We start from the raw sequence: 19,281 nt of genomic DNA on the forward strand, positions 1-19,281 counted from the left end.
CAAGGCCCCATTTCTACAACATTATTTTTAAGTATGGATCCAAATAGAGTTCTGCCGTCCATATCAGACTGCTTTGGAGCCTCCAAGATATTCCTGCTAGCTCTGAATAGATTTCAGTCAGCAAAGATTTGATTTTTGTTTTGAGCATAATTGACCTTGTTATAATCACCAACAGTTAAAGCACATACTGAAGAAATATTCCCACGACAGCTCTGTATCGGTTTCTACCATTGCTGTTAATCAACTGGTAGTATCACATAAATGGGCAATAACCACAGCAGGAACTGGAGGATTCAGTTGTGCATAATACTTAATTTTATAGCAATTTCAGCAGGAAAGCCAAGAATCCAAACAGAAATAAAATTGGTTTTATGTTTTTAACTGATTCACTTTGAGAGAGTAAGCTAATATCACAGCTGTCTGCAATTTTAGTTTCTATAGTCCCTAAGAGCTCCACAATTTAGCAAGGTTAGGGAGTCTGAATTAAGACACTTACATTTTTCAGGTTGGTTTGACTGCTGCAATGTGTTAGCTTATAATCATCTGCAGAAGGCCCAATTAGATAATGAATGGAACCTACCATACATTCTACTCGTCTTCACGACCAGCATGGAGATGTGGTGAAATCGGCTTGCCCTTCCACATCCTGTGGACTTATCTCCCCATTAAAGAACATAAGGCTATGATATTTTGAGGGGTTAAGGACATGTCAAGTATCAAGATAATACTCCAGCCCTCTCCATTGTATATAGGAAAAGCAGCAGACCATTCAGCTTCTTGAGCCTGTTCCACCATTCAATTAGAGCATAGTCGATCTGTATCCTAATTCCATTCATCCATGGGTGCATACCTTACTTGAAAGGTTTGTGACCAGGGATCATGTGCCAGACCCAGCAGCTGTCCATGCTGGAATAGTTTAGCTTAAGGGTTCTATATTTCACCCTTTGATCTTTCCCTGGCTTTCTGGAGCTCCAATGTTAACTTTTGCCTACACCTCTTATTTTATGCTCAATATTCTCTCTTCTTGCAAGCATAACCTATTTGATTTTTGTCATGATCCTAGTGTTGACTGACAAACTCTATATTAGTCCTACCCTAGTTGCACAGTATTTGATAGTAGATGCCTATCTTGGGTCATGGAGAATTGGGACAGGGCACTTTGGAGCTTGTGTCCATCTTATCTCTCTCAGGTATTGCCCCATAATGAGCATTTAATGTGCACAGGGCTGTGTCACTGGATATCGTCCCGTGGCACTACTCACTATTTATTCTTTAACAGGATTCTTCATGCTGACTTGCTACATACTTGATACAATGCTGTGTGTAATTTTTGGATCTTGTCTGACACTCAGTATCTAGGATCATAGATGAACATCACAGGGTGAGGTACCAAAGGACTATTGGTGTCAGAGGAACCATACCCAATGAGCATTAATGATATGAGGTGAGGAGAAAATTGAAAAAGGAATTAGAATTGAAACCATATGGTAGTACAAGGGTTAAGTGCAGTCTCATGCATTTCCGTTGCCCTTTTGAAACATTTCGCAAGATTATTATCGTGATATTGTGCAAGGTACAGTCAGGCTATATGGATCACGAATGGGGATACTGCATTCTTCATTGGCTAATGGAACAACTAAGGGCAATTTTTGTGGCATGATGCCAAAATGTTCTCTTAGAAAGATTAATTTCGTTTCAGTTGAGGTGGAGGGCAAGGCGGAGTGGGGGTGGGCAGGAGAAAAGGACAGCCTTCTCTTCTTCTTAGGCAGTCTCTCGAGAGTGACGATGACTTTCTTCCACTCAAGGTTTGTGGGTCCTTAGGTGACTGAATAAGAGGAGGTTAGTGGAGAAGCTGTGACTAACTTAGTGTAACTGGATCAGAGCACAACTGCACTTGGCTGTAATGGCTGCACAGTTTAATAGCCTTCTGATAATCACTGTATAGAATATAAAGGAAGAATGACCACTTTGGTAAGGTGCTGGAGTGGTGCCAGCACTATTTGAACCATGTCAGAGTCAGAGCCTTCAGGAAGGGAAAACTGAGGAAAAAAAACATTGTTGTAGAAGGTATCATCCTAAATGCAAAGTTATGAACCCCCTTCACCTGAAGGGCTATCAAATTCATTAATCATAAACTCAGTCATATTTTCATTTTTCACATTGTTATAAATGACCATTTTTATGTATCTTTGCATTCTTCATTATAAAGCAAAAAGGTTCCGATGTGTTACTCCGCTTGAACAATCGCAGTGCCTGCACATGCAGTGCTGCAGGGCCTGAGGTCTCACAGTGATGCCTGGCGCATGTGTGTGCTCCACAGTTTCAACTTCTCAATAGAATTTTTTTTTAAACTCTTGGAACTAGCTGAAAATGCTGAGCCCGAGTATCTAAACAAACACCCAATCATATGAGTCCACAAAAAGTTATCCTGCAAGATTAGATGGAGCATCAACAAAGAACTCCAAAGATGACTGGGGGCAGCTAATCAGGAGCATGTAAGCCAAAGGGGGAAGAATAAAGATCTGGTCACAGAAAGGACACAGGAAATGCTTCCCTGTCGGCAAGCAAACAGCAGGGTTATCGCACATAAACAATCAATGTCACAAAGGATTTAAGTCCTTGGATAAATGCAAGAGCTTATTTTTGTTTGGATTTGTTTACGAAAACAAAAATATACCAGGAAGAAAAACTAAATATTTCAATGTTTACAGAAAACTTTGCAACTCAGAAAATGTTCTTTATTTTTTTTTTAAATTTCTCTTTTTTTGCATGAGGCTCTTCGTTTCTCTACATTCTGGCAGAATTTTCTTCATAATGTTTAGGTAATTAATGTTAACGAACATTTACAGAAGCTTTTGACAGATGTCAGAGAACAGGAAATACACACCTTTTCAATGCTATAAAGAATAATATATAAAGCTGCTTTTATGCATAGTTGGCAAGCTTTGAAGTTTCAAGTTCTTAGTTTGCAGAGTTTCAAGGTCAAGGTTGGTACTTGAACCTTCAGAGGTCAAAATGGGAAATAAAATGGCCCAATAGAGGGGGAAGTCAAACGACAGTTATTGTGGAAATTAAGTGCAGGGTTGTCAGTGAAACAAAATGGCAAATAGTTGGGAAGGAGATTAGTTTGGGTGGCAGAATCTAAAGTGGTGATTCCCAGGAAGTTCAGTGGCAGAAAGTCTGGTTACTGTAGAGACTATTACGTGAGGAAAGGTGAAGGAGAAAAATGTCAGTCATATGGACAATATGAAGCCGATGCAGGTCTCTGCAGGGTGGAATGGCATAGTGTAATTTCTCCAAAGTAGCCCATTTCAAATCCTTAATGGAAGGAATAAGTAAACGAAGGAGCCTCAACAATGGCACAGTGGCGCAGTGGTTAGCACCGCAGCCTCACAGCTCCAGTGACCCAGGTTCAATTCTGGGTACTGCCTGTGTGGAGTTTGCAAGTTCTCCCTGTGTCTGCGTGGGTTTCCTCCGGGTGCTCCGGTTTCCTCCCACATGCCAAAGACTTGCAGGTTGGTAGGTAAATTGGCCATTACAAATTGCCCCTAGTATAGGTAGGTGGTAGGGAAATATAGGGACAGGTGGGGATGTGGTAGGAATATGGGATTAGTGTAGGATTAGTATAAATGGGTGGTTGACGGTCGGCACAGACTCGGTGGGCCGAAGGGCCTGTTTCAGTGCTGTATCTCTAAACTAAACTAAACTAAACTAAACATTACGCTATGTATTCACAGAAAGCATAGGTTCTACATACACAAACTTATTTTACTGTGTTCTATTCATCAGTTCCCCATCTGAGCAAGTGGAAAGCAACCTGCCCATCAGGATTACTCAGTGATCAGCAGCTGAAGAGTGTGCACAAACACCTCACCCTTGCTTCCTGAAACTCCCTTCTTAACAGCACTATTGGTGTATCTACACCCCAAGGACTGCAGCCATTCAAGAAGGCAGCTCACCACCAACTTCTCGAGGACAATTAGGGATGGGCAATAAATGCTGGCCTAGCCAACGACACCCACATCCCCCGAATGAATTAAAAAAAATTAACCTGTAAGTTTCAGTTTAGCATAATGCAGTGGCACCAGGGCTGAGGACCTCACTAAAATACCTGAAGTTGTGACAAACTTAAATGAAAACATATCTTCAAAATGCCTCACGTATAATAGTGTTTTAATTTTGCAATCAAAAAGTCTTAAGCAACAGAGAGAAAACAAACTGCTGTTGGTTGATACGGACTCCACCCACTCAATGCTGCAGGTATTCATTAACTTTATTCAGAGTTAAATACTCCTAAAATTGAGAGCATGCACAATCTAATGAAGCAGCAACAATGAGTAACTCCAATCGATTCTACAGCATCTTGCTGCAGCTATTATGGCAAGAGAGTGTGTTTTGCCCCTTTAAAGTAGCAGAATACAATTAAAGGCCAGCACTCGCTCCCCCACCCGCACCTCTGTTTATTAATTTAACTCAATGAATTTTCATTTTAAATAGATATTTGGGCACTTACTTTTCGTCTGCAATTCTGTAACAGGAACTTGCATATCTCATGTTCCAATGAACACTTAAACCAGTTTTTTTTTAAATGACATTTTTGTGAATTCAGTGAGGGTTACTAGTGCTGAGGATGAAACTCCATCTGGCAGCATCAAGCATTCTCAGGTCAGATATAGCATAGTGGGATATCAAATAAAGCACTCCCTATTTTGACTCAACAATGTACCTCCACCCAAACCTCCGAAGATCAGCTTGTATTCATTCATTTCCTACACAAGCCATCTTGTGGCCGTCCAGAAAGGTTCAGTGTGGACTTTTTAAAATTTGTTCGGGGGATGTGGGCATCTCTGGCTAGGCCAGCATTGATTGCCCATCCCTCATTGCTCTTGAGAAGGTGGTGGTGAGCTGCCTTCTTGAACAGCTGCAGTCCTTGGGGTGTAGGTACACCCACAGTGCTGTCTGAAAGGGAGTTCCAGGATTTTGACCCAGCAACAGTGAAGGAACGGCGATACAGTTCCAAGTCAGGATGGTGTGTGGCTTGGAGGGGAACTTACAGGTGGTGGTGTTTCCATGCATCTCCTGCCCTTGTCCTTCCCAGGTGGTAGAGGTCGCGGGTTTGGGAGGTGTGTCGAAGGAACCTTGGAGTTGCAGCAGTGCATCTTGTAGATGGTAGACGCTGCTGCCACTGTGCGTCGGTGGTGGAGGGAGTGAATGTTGAAGGTGGTGGATGGAAGCCAATCAAGCAGGCTGCTTTATCCAGAATGGTGTCGAGCTTCTTGAGTGCTGTTGGAGCTGCACCCATCCAGGCAAGTGGAGAGTATTCCATCACACTCCTGACTTGTGCCTTGCAGCTGGTGGACAGGCATTGGGGAGAGAGGAGGTAAGTTACTCGCCACAGAATTCCCAGCTTCTGACCTGCTCTTGTAGCCACAGCATTTATGTGGCTGGTCCAGTTCAGTTTCTGGTCAATGGTAAACCTCCAGGCTGTTGACAGTGGGGATTCAGTGATAGTAATGCCACTGAATGTCGAGGGGAGACAAGAACAAAGAACAAAGAACAGTACAGCACAGGAACAGGCCATTTGGCCCTCCAAGCCTGCGCCGATCTTGATGCCTGTCTAAACTAAAACCTTCCACACTTCCGGGGACCGTATCCCTCTAGTCCCATCCTATTCATGTATTTGTCAAGATGCCTCTTAAACGTCGCTATTGTACCTGCTTCCACCACCTCCCCCGGCAACAAGTTCCAGGCACTCACCACCCTCTGTGTAAAGAACTTGCCTCGCACATCCCCTCTAAACTTTGCCCCTCTCACCTTAAACCTATGTCCCCTAGTAACTGACTCTTCCACCCTGGGAAAAAGCTTCTGACTATCCACTCTGCCCATGCCACTCATAACTTTGTAAACCTCTATCATGTCGCCCCTCCACCTCCGTCGTTCCAGTGAAAACAATCCGAGTTTATCCAACCTCTCCTCATAGCTAATGCCCTCCAGACCAGGCAACATCCTGGTAAACCTCTTCTGTACCCTCTCCAAAGCCTCCACATCCTTCTCGTTGTGTGGCGACCAGAATTGCACGCAATATTCTAAGTGTGGCCTAACTAAAGTTCTGTACAGCTGCAGCATGACTTGCCAATTTTTATACTCTAGGCCCCGACCGATGAAGGCAAGCATGCCGAATGCCTTCTTGACTACCTTATCCACCTGTGTTGCCAATTTCAATGACCTGTGGACCTGTACGCCCAGATCTCTCTGCCTGTCAATACTCCTAAGGGTTCTGCCATTTACTGTATACTTCCCACCTGCATTAGATCTTCCAAAATGCATTACCTCACATTTGTCCGGATTAAACTCCATCTGCCATTTCTCCGCCCAAGTCTCCAACCGATCTATATCCCGCTGTATCCTCTGACAATCCTCATCACTATCCGCAACTCCACCAACCTTTGTGTCGTCCGCAAATTTACTAATCAGACCAGCTACATTTTCCTCCAAATCATTTATATATACTACAAACAGCAAAGGTCCCAGCACAGATCCCTGCGGAACACCACTAGTCACATCCCTCCATTCAGAAAAGCACCCTTCCACTGCTACCCTCTGTCTTCTATGACCGAGCCAGTTCTGTATCCATCTTGCCAGCTCACCTCTGATCCTGTGTGACTTCACCTTTTGTACCAGTCTGCCATGAGGGACCTTGTCAAAGGCTTTACTGAAGTCCATATAGATAACATCCACTGCCCTTCCTTCATCAATCATCTTTGTCACTTTCTCAAAAAACTAAATCAAATTAGTGAGACACGACCTCCCCTTCACAAAACCATGCTGCCTCTCGCTAATAAGTTTGTTTTTGTTTCCAAATGGGAGTAAATCCTGTCCTGAAGAATCCTCTCCAATAATTTCCCTACCACTGACGTCCGGCTCACCGGCCTATAATTTTCTGGATTATCCTTGCTACCCTTCTTAAACAAAGGAACAACATTGGCTATTCTCCAGTCCTCTGGGACCTCACCTGTAGCCAATAAGGATGCTAAGATTTCTGTCAAGGCCCCGGCAATTTCTTCCCTTGCCTCCCTCAGTATTCTGGGGTAGATCCCATCAGGCCCTGGGGACTTATCTACCTTAATGCTTTGCAAGACACCCGACACCTCCTCCCTTTTGATAATGAGATGACTGAGACTATCGACACTCCCTTCCCTAGGCTCATCATCCACCAAGTCCTTCTCCTTGGTGAATACTAATGCAAAGTACTCATTTAGTACCTCGCCCATTTCCTCAGGCTTCACACATAGATTCCCTTCTCTGTCCTTGAGTGGGCCAACCCTTTCCCTGGTTACCCTCTTGCTCTTCATATACGTATAAAAAGCCTTGGGATTTTCCTTAATCCTGTTTGCCAATGACTTTTCATGACCCCTTTTAGCCTTCCGGACTCCTTGCTCAAGTTCTTTCCTACTGTCTTTATATTCCTCAAGGGATTCGTCTGTTCCTAGCCTTCCAGCCCTTACGAATGCTTCCTTTTTCTTTTTGACTAGGCTCACAATATCCCGCATTATCCAAGGATCCCGAAACTTGCCAAACTTATCCTTCTTCCTCACAGGAACATGCTGGTCCTGGATTCTAATCAACTGACGTTTGAAAGACTCCCACATGTCAGATGTTGATTTACCCTCAAACAGCCGCCCCCAATCTAAATTCTTCAGTTCCTGCCTAATATTGTTATAATTAGCCTTCCCACAATCTAGCACCTTCACCCGAGGACTACTCTTATCCTTATCCACAAGTACCTTAAAACTTATGGAATTATGGTCACTGTTCCCGAAATGCTCCCACCTGGCTGGGCTCATTCCCCAATACCAGGTCCAGTACGGCCCCATCCCTAGTTGGACTATCTACATACTGTTTCAAGAAGCCCTCCTGGGTGCTCTTTACAAATTCTGCCCCATCCAAGCCCCGAGCACTAAGTGAGTCCCAGTCAATATAGGGGAAGTTAAAATCACCCACCACTACAACCCTGTTACCTTTACGTCTTTCCAAAATCTGTCTACATATCTGCTCCTCTACCTCCCGCTGGCTGTTGGGAGGCCTGTAGAAAACCCCCAACATCGTGACTGCACCCTTCCTATTCCTGAGCTGCACGACCCTTCCGAGGTGTCTTCCCGCAGTACAGCTGTGATATTCTCCTTAACAAGTAATGCAACTACCCCACCCCTTCTACATCCCCCTCTATCCCACCTGAAGCTTCTAAATCCTGGAACATTTAGCTGCCAATCCTGTCCTTCCCTCAACCAAGTCTCTGTAATAGCAACAACATCATAGTTCCAAGTACTAATCCAAGCTCTAAGTTCATCTGCCTTACCTGTTATACTTCTTGCATTGAAACAAATGCACTTCAGACCACCAGTCTCGCTGTGCTCCGCAACATCTCCCTGCCTGCTCTTCCTCTTAGTCTTACTGGCCATATTTACTGGTTCCCCCTCATTTATTTCACTTGCTGTCCCACTGCTCTGTCTCCCACCCCACTGCCACACTAGTTTAAACCCTCCCGAGTGACGCTAGCAAACCTCGCAGCCAGGATATTTGTGCCTCTCCAGTTTAGATGCAACCCGTCCTTCTTGTACAGGTCCCATCTGTCCCTGAAGAGATCCCAATGGTCCAGATATCTGAAACCCTCCCTTCTACACCAGCTGTTCAGCCACGTGTTTAGCTGCACTACCTTCCTATTTCTAGCCTCACTGGCACGTGGCACAGGGAGTAATCCCATGATTACAACCCTAGAGGTCCTGTCTTTTAACTTTCTACCTAACTCCCTAAACTCCCCCGCAGGACCTCATCACTCTTCCTGCCTATGTCATTGGTACTGATGTGTACCACAACCTCTGGCTGTTCACCCTCCCCCTTCAGAATGCCCCCTGTCCGTTCAGAGACATCCTTGAGTCTGGCACCAGGGAGGCAACATACCATCCTGGAGTCTCTTTCACGTCCACAGGAGCGCCTATTTGTGCCCTCGACTATAGAGTCCCCTATAACTATTGCTCTTCTGCGCTTTGTCCCTCCCTGCTGAACAACAGTGCCAGCCGTGGTGCCACTGCTCTGGCTACTGCTGTTTTCCCCTGATAGGCCATCCCCCACAACAGTATCCAAAACAGTATACTTGTTAGAGAGGGGGATAGCCACAGGGGATTCCTGCACTGACTGCATGCCCCTTCTAGCGGTCACCCATCTATCTGCCTGCACCTTGGGTGTAACCACTTCTCTAAAACTCCTGTCTATGATGCTTTCTGCCACCTGCATGCTCCTAAGTGCATCCAGTTGCCGCTCCAACCAATCCATGCGGTCTGTGAGGAGCTGCAACTGGGTACACTTCCTGCAGATGTAGTCGTCCGGAACGCTGGAAGCATCACGGACCTCCCACATCTCACAGGTGAAGCACTTCACCCCTCTAACTGACATTTCTAGCACTAATTAATAAATGAATTTAAAATACTTATTAAATCCTTACTAAATTGTTATAATTAACCATATGGTCCCTCGTGCTAGATTCCTACTATAAATATTAAATGCTAACTAAATACAGTAATCTCCTCCCTCTGGTTTAGTTACTCTACTTATTAATTAGTTAATTAGGGTTTTAATCAATTTTTATCAATGTTTTATTTTCAAATTCAGTAAAAAAAAATTCCCTACCAGCCAATCAGGTCACAGCTTTCCTGTGACGTCACTCAGTTTTTTTTTACCAGAGGTAAGTTTTTTTTATACTTACCAGTCCGGAACTCCGCCCTCCAAATCTTCTTCCAGTCAGCTGTGCTCTTTGGAAGCTCTCAGTTCCCCTCACTCTGAGGACAGGTAGGAAATGAAAGGAGCTCCTCGCTCCCTCCTTACCGAACTTCCTCAGTTACCAAACTTCCACTGTAGCACTCCAGTGCAAACAAAGTCAGCACTCCAGTGCAAACAAAGTCAGCACTCCAGTGCAAACAAAGTCAGCACTCCAGTGCAAACAAAGTCAGCACTCCAGTGCAAACAAAGTCAGCACTCCAGTGCAAACAAAGTCAGCACTCCAGTGCAAACAAAGTCAGCACTCCAGTGCAAACAAAGTCAGCACTGTAAGATGGCTCACTTTTATACTGACTGACTCTAGCCCCCTGAAAACTGGTTTGAGCCAATTCTCTAATTAACAAGGTGTAGCTGCAAGCAGAGCTTGAGTGAACCCTGTTTAAAGCTGGTCTAAAACTCACCTTCTCCAACCCTAACAGCAACTGTTAAGTTACTCTGCTAAATAAAAGACAGATTCGATTTAAGATAAAATTAACCCTTAATTATCCTCAGTTACCAAACTTCCACTGTAGCACTCTAATGCAACCCAAGTCAGCACTCCAGTGCAAACAATAGTTAGATTCTCTCTTGTTTGAGATGGTCATTGCCTGGAACTTGTGTAGCACTAATGTTACTTGCCACTTATCGACCCAAGCCTGATTAGGAGCAATTTTGTGTTGGATGTCTGTACCCACCATGAAGTGGATTGAGACTGTTTAAGGTTTATTGTACGTCGGACAACCAGTAAGCAGATGAGACTTTCAGATCATTCTCAGCTGTGACAAGATTTTTGATAAGCTGTGATAGCAAACTGAAATTGAAAGCTGATTTTTCAGAACAAAAAACAATCATTCTGAAATCACAGACAATACTTAGTATACTAATGCATATCTGTATATTACTGATTACTTCTAACAGAAAATGAGCCATTATCTGTCTGCACACACAAAAGTAATGACTGATTGCTTTATTGCTTAACGTGCAGGTAACCAATAATGGCATTTTTTCTCTAATCCTGTGTGAGATGCAGGAACTAAAGCCAGTTCTGCTCTTATTACAACGAGCCAGAGGGCACAATTTCATTAATTCTCCAAAACAAAGTACACAACATTGCTAGTTGTAATAAAGGATGCATCTTTTCATCTAAAATTAAGTACATTTCTAAAAGATAAAGCCTGAAGCCATGGCTTTCAGCCACTGTAAAAGGGAAAGAAGTCAAGATTACTTTGGATAACCAAAAAGGCACCAAAGCAACTCAGAAGTTCCTTTTCAAACAAGACAAAAATCCCATCAGAGATTCATGTCAAAGATATATGTGAGAAAGTCAAAGTGCTCTTTATTGCCAAAAGCAAAGCAGTCTTTGCTTTATACCTTGCCGTTATGCTCCTTTGATCCTCGACACATGTGCAAGCAAGAAAGATTAGAATTCAAATACAGAAGGATTTTAATACACTTTTAACATACGAGGTTTAAGAACACAGAAATAATTAAGGCTTAAAAAAATTAAAAGTTGCTAAGTTTACAAATGTGAATGATCTGACTTCTGAACAACTTGAGTACAACAGCATTTAGCAAGGCAAAAAGAACAAAGAGTTAACCCATGGTTTGGCTGTATACAAACAAGGTTTGCTACAGGTGGCCAGATACAGATTCAGTCCAAAACCCTACCTCATGAAATTCTGTTCTCAACTGTGCTGTCTGGGCGAAACATTAAGCAAAGGTGTTGCATATACCAAGTCCATATGGGGGGAGGAAGATACATTAAGAGCAGGTTAACCTGGGCTCCTATCAGGATTTCCTAGCGACCAGATACAGGGAAGCATGGTCTTAGAGCATAGTGGTTGGCTACTCTTTCAATCAGGCAATGGATGTAGTGGTAAAACACTGGTCCTCACAGATTAGCTGCCAGGCTCTCAGAATTGTAAGCAGCCAGCAGTTTTTAAACACTTGCTGCACACACTTCGCTGGTTTAAAAAATACACATTTGAATGGGTTTCAGAATGATACTCATTTAAACATTGAGTGCACTAAATCTCCCCCTCTCCTCTGAATTCACTGCCCTCCTGACTTCCCTAAACTCCTTCTACCCATATTCACAGCCACTCCAACGACCTTACCATCTCCTGTGGCCTTTCTAATCCCATGTCCTGTTCTTTCACAAGGTCATCACTGACCACTTCCTTATACCACTCATCACTCTCATTCCCTCCCGCCTTGAAACTTCACTTCTTCAGAATTCATAGCTGGAAAGAAACAGACTAATTCACTTGCAACCGCACTTTCAAACTCCCAGCTACCTACCCTTTGGTACTCCATTCTCCACGATACTCCTGCAACCATCAATTTGTTCAACCACGCTCTCATCTCCACCTTTGATCCGCCTAACCCTAGTAAAATGTTTATTCTCTTCTATTCCAGTTATTTGTTCTAGTAAAGTTTAAGAACTGCATTCTTGAGCATATCTAGCACAGAACTGCTTTAGTATCCAGCATCGGATCTAGTTGGACCATATGAAGTGCTCTCTCTGCCAAAACCAACCACTACTCCAGGATTATCTTGGAGAGCAAAGATAACCCATGGTTTTTCCCTATTACCCAATGTTTCCATAAAGCCCTCTCTCCTGTGCTTTCCACTTTCACCTCCAACAAGTCTGATGAGCCAATGAATTTCATAACAAAGACCTTCCGTTCAGCTGCCTCTACTACTTCTCCTACCTTGCCCTTGACCAACAAGTTAAACTTAGCCACTTTCCATCTAGCCCTGAATTCGCATTCCTCTAGTTTCATTCCAATCTTCTCTTATACTCTTTCCAAGTTCATCTCGTTCGTGAGATCTATCTTCTGTCCCCTTGACACCATCCCCACTAAACAGCTCAACTACCTTCCCTTTCTGGCATCCATGATAGCTTTCTTGTCCCCATGCCAGCTGACATTGTAAGTGCTCCCCTCCTTTTCAACAACACGGTCAAACCCACTCTTGACTCCTCTGTCCTTACAGACTATGACATCTCTTTTTCTTTCGCTAAGTCAGTGTCATCTCTCAAACCTGTGCTCATCTTTTCCACAATTCCCTGTTTAAATCTATTGGGTTTCCACCCTTTGCCACAGAACTGCAACAGCCCTAAACAAAGTCACAAATGACATCCTCTGTGACAATGTCTATAGTACATCATCTTTCTTCGATCTCTCAGCATTGGGCATGATCAATTTCACCAACCTCCTTCAATGTGTCTGTACCATTATACAGCTCACTGCGACCTGACCAATCCCCTCCCTCATACAGTAATAGTGTTCCATTGATCAGTACTTATCTTATGAGGAGATTTGACCTGAAGAAGTGGAAGTGCAGCAGTAGAAGTATTAGTTTGGACTCGGATAAAGGATACCGCTAGCTACGGAAGCTAGCTTGTTGCCATCACACCTGGATTCTGGGTGAGTGGCAGCATGCAAAAACTAGCTTATCACAAGAATATGTATGCTGCTGCTGATAGCGTAGGTACAGCACAGAAATAGGTAAAAAGTGGGGGAGGGAGAGCCAATCAATATGGCTATTGCCAGTGTCTATGAGACAACTGTGTATGCTAGGGCTGCTTTAGCAAAACCCTTTTAAAAAAAAAGTTCTGGTTTCATCCCCATCATAATCTTTGTTGATTGAATAGAATGGGCCACTTATTAAAAAAAATCTCCAAGTCTATGGTGCATTATGATCAAAGAATGTTGTCACGCACACAAGAAGTGCAATGATACAAATTATGAACTAAATATGAACAGTTATAATAAAAGCAAAATACTGCGGATGCTGGAAATCTGAAATAAAAACAAGAAATGCTGGAACCACTCAGCAGGTCTGGCAGCATCTGTGAAAAGAGAAGCGGAGTTAACGTTTCGGGTCAGTGACCCTTCTTCGGAAGGGTCTTTCTCTCTGTCTGTCTTGTGTGCGTGCGCGCATGCTAACAAATGTACGTGAGTGGACAATTTGGGGAGAAGGCGCACTGATCAATAAACAACTGATTTTCTGGTTTTAAACCTATAAGAAAACCCTATCGCTGGTGTTTTATTTGTCAAATAAACAGACAAAGGGCTTAAACCCTAATAATAAAACACTTGCTGCAGTCAGGTGGGGAGTTGAACGGGGTGGGGAAGCATCCACATCGCACCACGTGGCCGTAACAACATGAACATTGGTTAAGATTGGGTCTTGTGTCCTAGTTGAGACTTCCATGTTCTAGTGTTACATCTCTTGTGCTGCTCACAAGTATAAAGATTTTCTCCATTAATGAGTGATGAATTGGCAATAATGCTCGGCAGTTTTCAAATAAACAGAACTATAATATACTTGCAACAAGATAAACAAATGTTGAAAGATACTGAAAGTTAATTTAAGTTCATCCCTCAAATTGCTGTCAACACACGTGGACAACAATGCATGTATGTAGCAAATAGAGTAATGATTAATTTTGCTCCAACTATACTTGGTGGCTTCATAATCTTTCAATCAGCCTATTCCTGAAATAACTGCTTGTCGATCTTCATAAAAAAATAGACAGTCTTTATCTTTTGACTAGAAAAGATTGTTCGTGAAAGAAACTCCAACAAATCATTGCAGCTCAAACTAATGTCTATGTTTGGTTACTAGAGTGAAAGGATTAAATGAACTCCTCAGTTTGAACATGCTGCAACCATTATAGGAGATAATATCATGGTAGTTTTCCCTGTGCAAATTTGCTCTATGTTGTTAGGTTTGTACTGTTACATTAAAACTTGCATTTAACAATTTATTTTTATAGATGGAATAAGTCAAACGTGTGTGAGAAATTTCAGCATTTTTGCTGAAATGCTATTACAGCACGCGCAAGTTTCAAATCCGTTAAAACATTACTCAGGAATAATAAACTCCCTATAGTTGATCATAAAGTGCTGCAGCAGAGGGGTATTTCATGGAAAAAACAGCAATTGATACTGATTGTTGCACTGGATTCTGTCCAGCAGTGAGACAATCAGATCCCACTGCTGTCGAAGAGTGAGTGCCCTATAACCAATAAGATGTTTCCATGCTTGTGGCGAATAGTAATAGATGATGTATTTAGTTGGCTGCCAGGTGTTCTCAAGTACAAAGTGTCCGACCACAGAAACTGCTCTATAGTTGTCTTGTTCTAGAAATTAGGTCACTTTCCTTTTGGACTCTGTTTCAGCACTCACCCTTCTTTCCCTCGGTTGTAGATTGCAAGTTCATCGCCAATCCCCTCCTTTTCTTTGAATGCTTCCCAGTCGATCTTCGATTTCTCCAAGGTGCTCATCTTTTGTTTCTTTCCCCCAATCTTTCCCAGAATGTTACCTATCGCACTTTGCCTTTTAACTCTGCATTTGGGAAACAAAGGATAAAATATTCAGAATGGGAACGATGCATACCTCAGCTGGGTATAGACCTTTACAAGTTGCCATTGAAGTAACCAAATATTCCACTATCTGTTGAAAAGATAAATTATTTATACAACTCAAATCATTAGTATTTCCACTTCAATCTGCCTGCAGTGATTTCTCCCTTGTGATGTCAAATTCAATTAAGCCAGTTTCTTCAGACTGTACTTGACGGCTATTGTTTTGCATCTTTGAACCAAATAATAAAAAAAATGTTCAGCTTTTTGTACTGCAACAATGTCAGGAAGTGTGCAAACAAATCAAAATCTATCTGCAGTACTTTACCACTAAGGAAATAACGAACTTACATTTATATAGCGTCTTTCACAAGCTCTGTACATCCCAAAGTGTTTCAAAGCCAATAAAGTACTTTTGATGTGTGATCACTGTTGTAATGTGGGAAACAAAGCAGCCACAGCAAGGTCCCACAAACAGCAATAAGATATATGACCAGATGATCCACTATTGGTAGTGTTGGTTGAGGAATAAATGGTGGCCTAGACACCAGCAGAACTTCCTTGTGTTCTTCAAATAGTGCCGTGGGATCTTTTATGTCCACCTGAGGGGCAGACATTTAATGTCTCATCCAAAACTCAACACATTCGACACTGAAGCACTCCTTCATTAGGCACTGAAGTGCTAGCCTAGATTTTGTGCTCAGATTTCTGAATTAGGGCTTGAAGCCACAAACTTCTGACCTAAAAGTAAGTATGCTACCTCTGAGCCAAGTACAACACCTAAACATGGCCATACTGAGTTGATAAATGGCTCAAAACATATGTAAAGCAGCAATTAGTTTTTTTTAAGCAAAAATAAAATGCATATAGCCCTTGCACTATTTTCTTTGCTGCCAGTGTTACTCTTCAGTCTTTCTCTTGTCTTTGGACATTGATGACCTGGCTTCTACACTGCTGGCATCAACCTTGTTCATTCACTGAATAAATGTGAATATTCCTTGAATACACAAATGTGCCTTGAAAAAATGTTTGAGTTAATGTATATTTTCTCTTCATAACTAGATCATTTCAAGGAATGACAGCTGTACGTTAAGTAGCCTTGCTAAGAAGAATATGACATACAGCTGAACCGATACATAAGCTTTTTTAAATTGACATTAATTCTATTGAATTTAAATCCATTTTATTAAAAAGTACACCAGGAGCAAATCTCAACACCATCAAAAAAGCTAAACAAAAGTCACAGCAGAAACAGCAAATTGAACTGACAACTAGTGCTCCTTCCAGACCAATTTAGCTGACTTTCCTGTTACTGCTTGGAGATCTCTCATTTTGAAACAAAATGCATGTGGTCAGTAACTTGAACACTGGATGCGAGACCTAAATCTTTCAAAAGGTACTGTCAGATGAACAAGGCAAGTAAGGGTGGGAATTGTGGAAATGCTGGTCATAATCTTCCAGTCCTCCTTAGATATGGGGGTGGTGCCAGAGGACTGGGGAATGCAAATGCTGCACCCTTGTTCAAAAAAGGGGTTAAGGATAAACTCAACAACTACAGGTCAGTCAGTTTCACCTTGGTGGCGGGAAAGTTTTTAGCAGCAATAATCTAGGAAAAAATTAACAAGTCACTTGGACAAGTGTGGGTTAATTAAGGAAAACCAGCAAAGATTTGTTAAAGGCAAATTATGCTTACCCAGCTTGCTTGAGGGCTGATGAGGGTAATGTGGTTGATGTGGTGTACATGGACTTCCAAAAGCCATTTGATAAAGTGCCACAAAAAGGGTCAGTTGCAGCATGGATATGAAGTTGGCTGAGTGACAGGAAAAGAGAGTATTGGTGAACCGTTGTTTTTCCACACTGGAGAAAGGTATACAGTGGTGTTCCCCAGGGGTCGGTATTAGGACCACTGCATTTCTTGATATATATTAATGACCTAGACTTGGGTGTACAGGATGCAATTTTAAAATTTGCAGATAAGACTAAACTTGGAAGTATTGTGAACTAGGAGGAGGATAGTGATAGACTTCAAGAGGACACAGACAGGCTGGTGGAATGGGAGGACTCGTGGCAGATGAAATTTGAGGAGAGGCAATATAAAATAAACAATGCAATTCTAAAGAGGGTTCAGAAACAGAGACACCTGGGGGCATATGTGCACAAATGGCAGGGCAGGTTGAGAAAGTGGTTTTAAAGGCTTACGGGATCCTGGCCTTTGTAAATAGGGGCACAGACTACAAAAGCAAGGAAGTTAGAATGAACCTTTATAAAACACTGGTTCGGCCTCAGCAGGAGCATTGTGTCCAATTCTGGGCACTGCACTATAAGAAGGAAGTGAAAGCTTCAAAGAGGATGCAGAAAAGATTTACGAGAATGGAGGTGCAACAAGGCAAGGGAATACACATAAATGGTAGACGACGGAGTAGTGTGGAGGAACTGAAGAACCTTGGAGTGTATGTCCACAGATCCTTCAAGATAGGACAGGTAAATAAGGTGGCTAAGGCAGCATATGGCATGCTTTCCTTTATTGCTGAAGCATAGAATACAAGAGCAGGGTGGTTATGCAACACTAGTTAGACCACAGCTTGTGGACTGTGTGCAGTTCTGGTCACCACATTACAGAAAAAATGTGATTGCACTGCAGCGGGTGCAGAGGACGTTGCCAGGTCTGGAAAATTTTAGCTATGAGGAAAGATTGGATAGGCTGGGGTTGTTTTCATTGGAACAGAGGAGGCCGAGGGGTAACTTAATTGAGGTGTATAAAATTATGAGGGGCCTGGATAGAGTAAATAGGGATGACCTATTTACCTTAGCAGAGGGGTCAAAGACCAGGGGGCATAGATTTAAAGTAATTCTCGAGCTACCGACTTTATCCCTCTCCTTGGCAATAGTCTGAGATTAAACCAATGCAGTCTTGGTGTCACATCTGACCCAGAGATGAGCTTCTAATCTCATAACGTGCCATCACGAAGACCGCCTATTTCCACATCCATAACATTGCCCGACTTCACTCCCGTCTCAGCTCATCTGCTGCTGAAACTCTCATTCATGCCTTCATTACCTCTAGACTTGACTGTTCCAAAGCACTCCTGGCTGATCTACCACATTTTACCTTCCGTAAACTTGAGGTCATACAAAACTCTGCTGCCCGTGTCTTACTTCACACCAAGTCCAGTTCCCCTGTCACCCCTGTCCTTGCTGACCTACATTGGCTCCCAGGCAAACAATGTCTTGAAAATTCTCATCCTTGTTTTCAAATCCCTCCATGGCTTCGCCCCTCCCTATCTCTGTAAATCTCCTCCACAACCCTGAGATACCTGCACTCCTCTAATTCTGGAGTCTGTGTAACGCTGATTTGAAAGAAAGTCAGAACCCGCCGGAAAACCCTGGATCTGTCCAAAGTCGGGAAACTGCTGTTTCCAATGTCAGCATCTGTCAGCTGTGACACTGACAGCGTGATTTCTTTTTAAAAGCTGGTCTGAAAGACGACAATGGAAAATTTCTCATCTCTGAAATACATCCACGGGCTGGATGGAAAGCTTTGGCGGGCCAGATCCTGACCCATGGGCTGTATGTTGGACAATCCTGGTCTAATCAGATTGACAAGAAAGTTGATAACAAGCAGCAGTGAAGTTTTATCATTACCCTAGCTAGCCAATCCTTTTTAAAACTTCAGGCATGTGACATTGGAGACAATTAATTCTTTAATTGCAGTAAAATAGTTAAACTGGGCATGGACATTAGCAAACAATAAACTTTCACATCGGGAAATAATTCTTTGAGGAAAAAGATTTTCTTCACTGTATAACAAAATGTCATGTACATTCCAGAATTTTGCCCAAAGGCAGATGAAATTTAAGTGTACAGTGTTAGCCATTTCACTTTTAAAACATAAAATGAGCAATTGTAGAATTGGGACAAATTGCTTTGAAGAGAAACATTATTCTCAATAAAAAAAAATCTAAAAGTACTCTTTGTCTTCCAAAAAAGTTTAAATCACTACAAAAGCTAACCGATACCAACAGAACTGTATATCTGCCTAATATACTTCATACAGTATGTGACGTTCTGATTTTTATTGTATTTTAGACCATTTGTTG

The 19,281-nt window shown here is 42.5% G+C and overlaps 1 protein-coding gene across 1 annotated transcript in view; it reads right to left on the reverse strand.

Annotated features, from left to right (window-relative positions):
• cfdp1 (craniofacial development protein 1) overlaps positions 1-19,281 on the reverse strand; it is a 270,776-nt gene that overhangs the window by 25,501 nt on the left and 225,994 nt on the right. The window contains exon 6 of the mRNA XM_068049505.1: positions 15,009-15,167. Coding sequence (XP_067905606.1) covers positions 15,009-15,167 — 159 coding nt within the window. The remainder of the gene's footprint in view (positions 1-15,008; positions 15,168-19,281) is intronic.

Source organism: Heterodontus francisci, chromosome 17, assembly GCF_036365525.1.
Source record: "Heterodontus francisci isolate sHetFra1 chromosome 17, sHetFra1.hap1, whole genome shotgun sequence".
Classification (NCBI taxonomy): Eukaryota; Metazoa; Chordata; class Chondrichthyes; order Heterodontiformes; family Heterodontidae; genus Heterodontus; species Heterodontus francisci.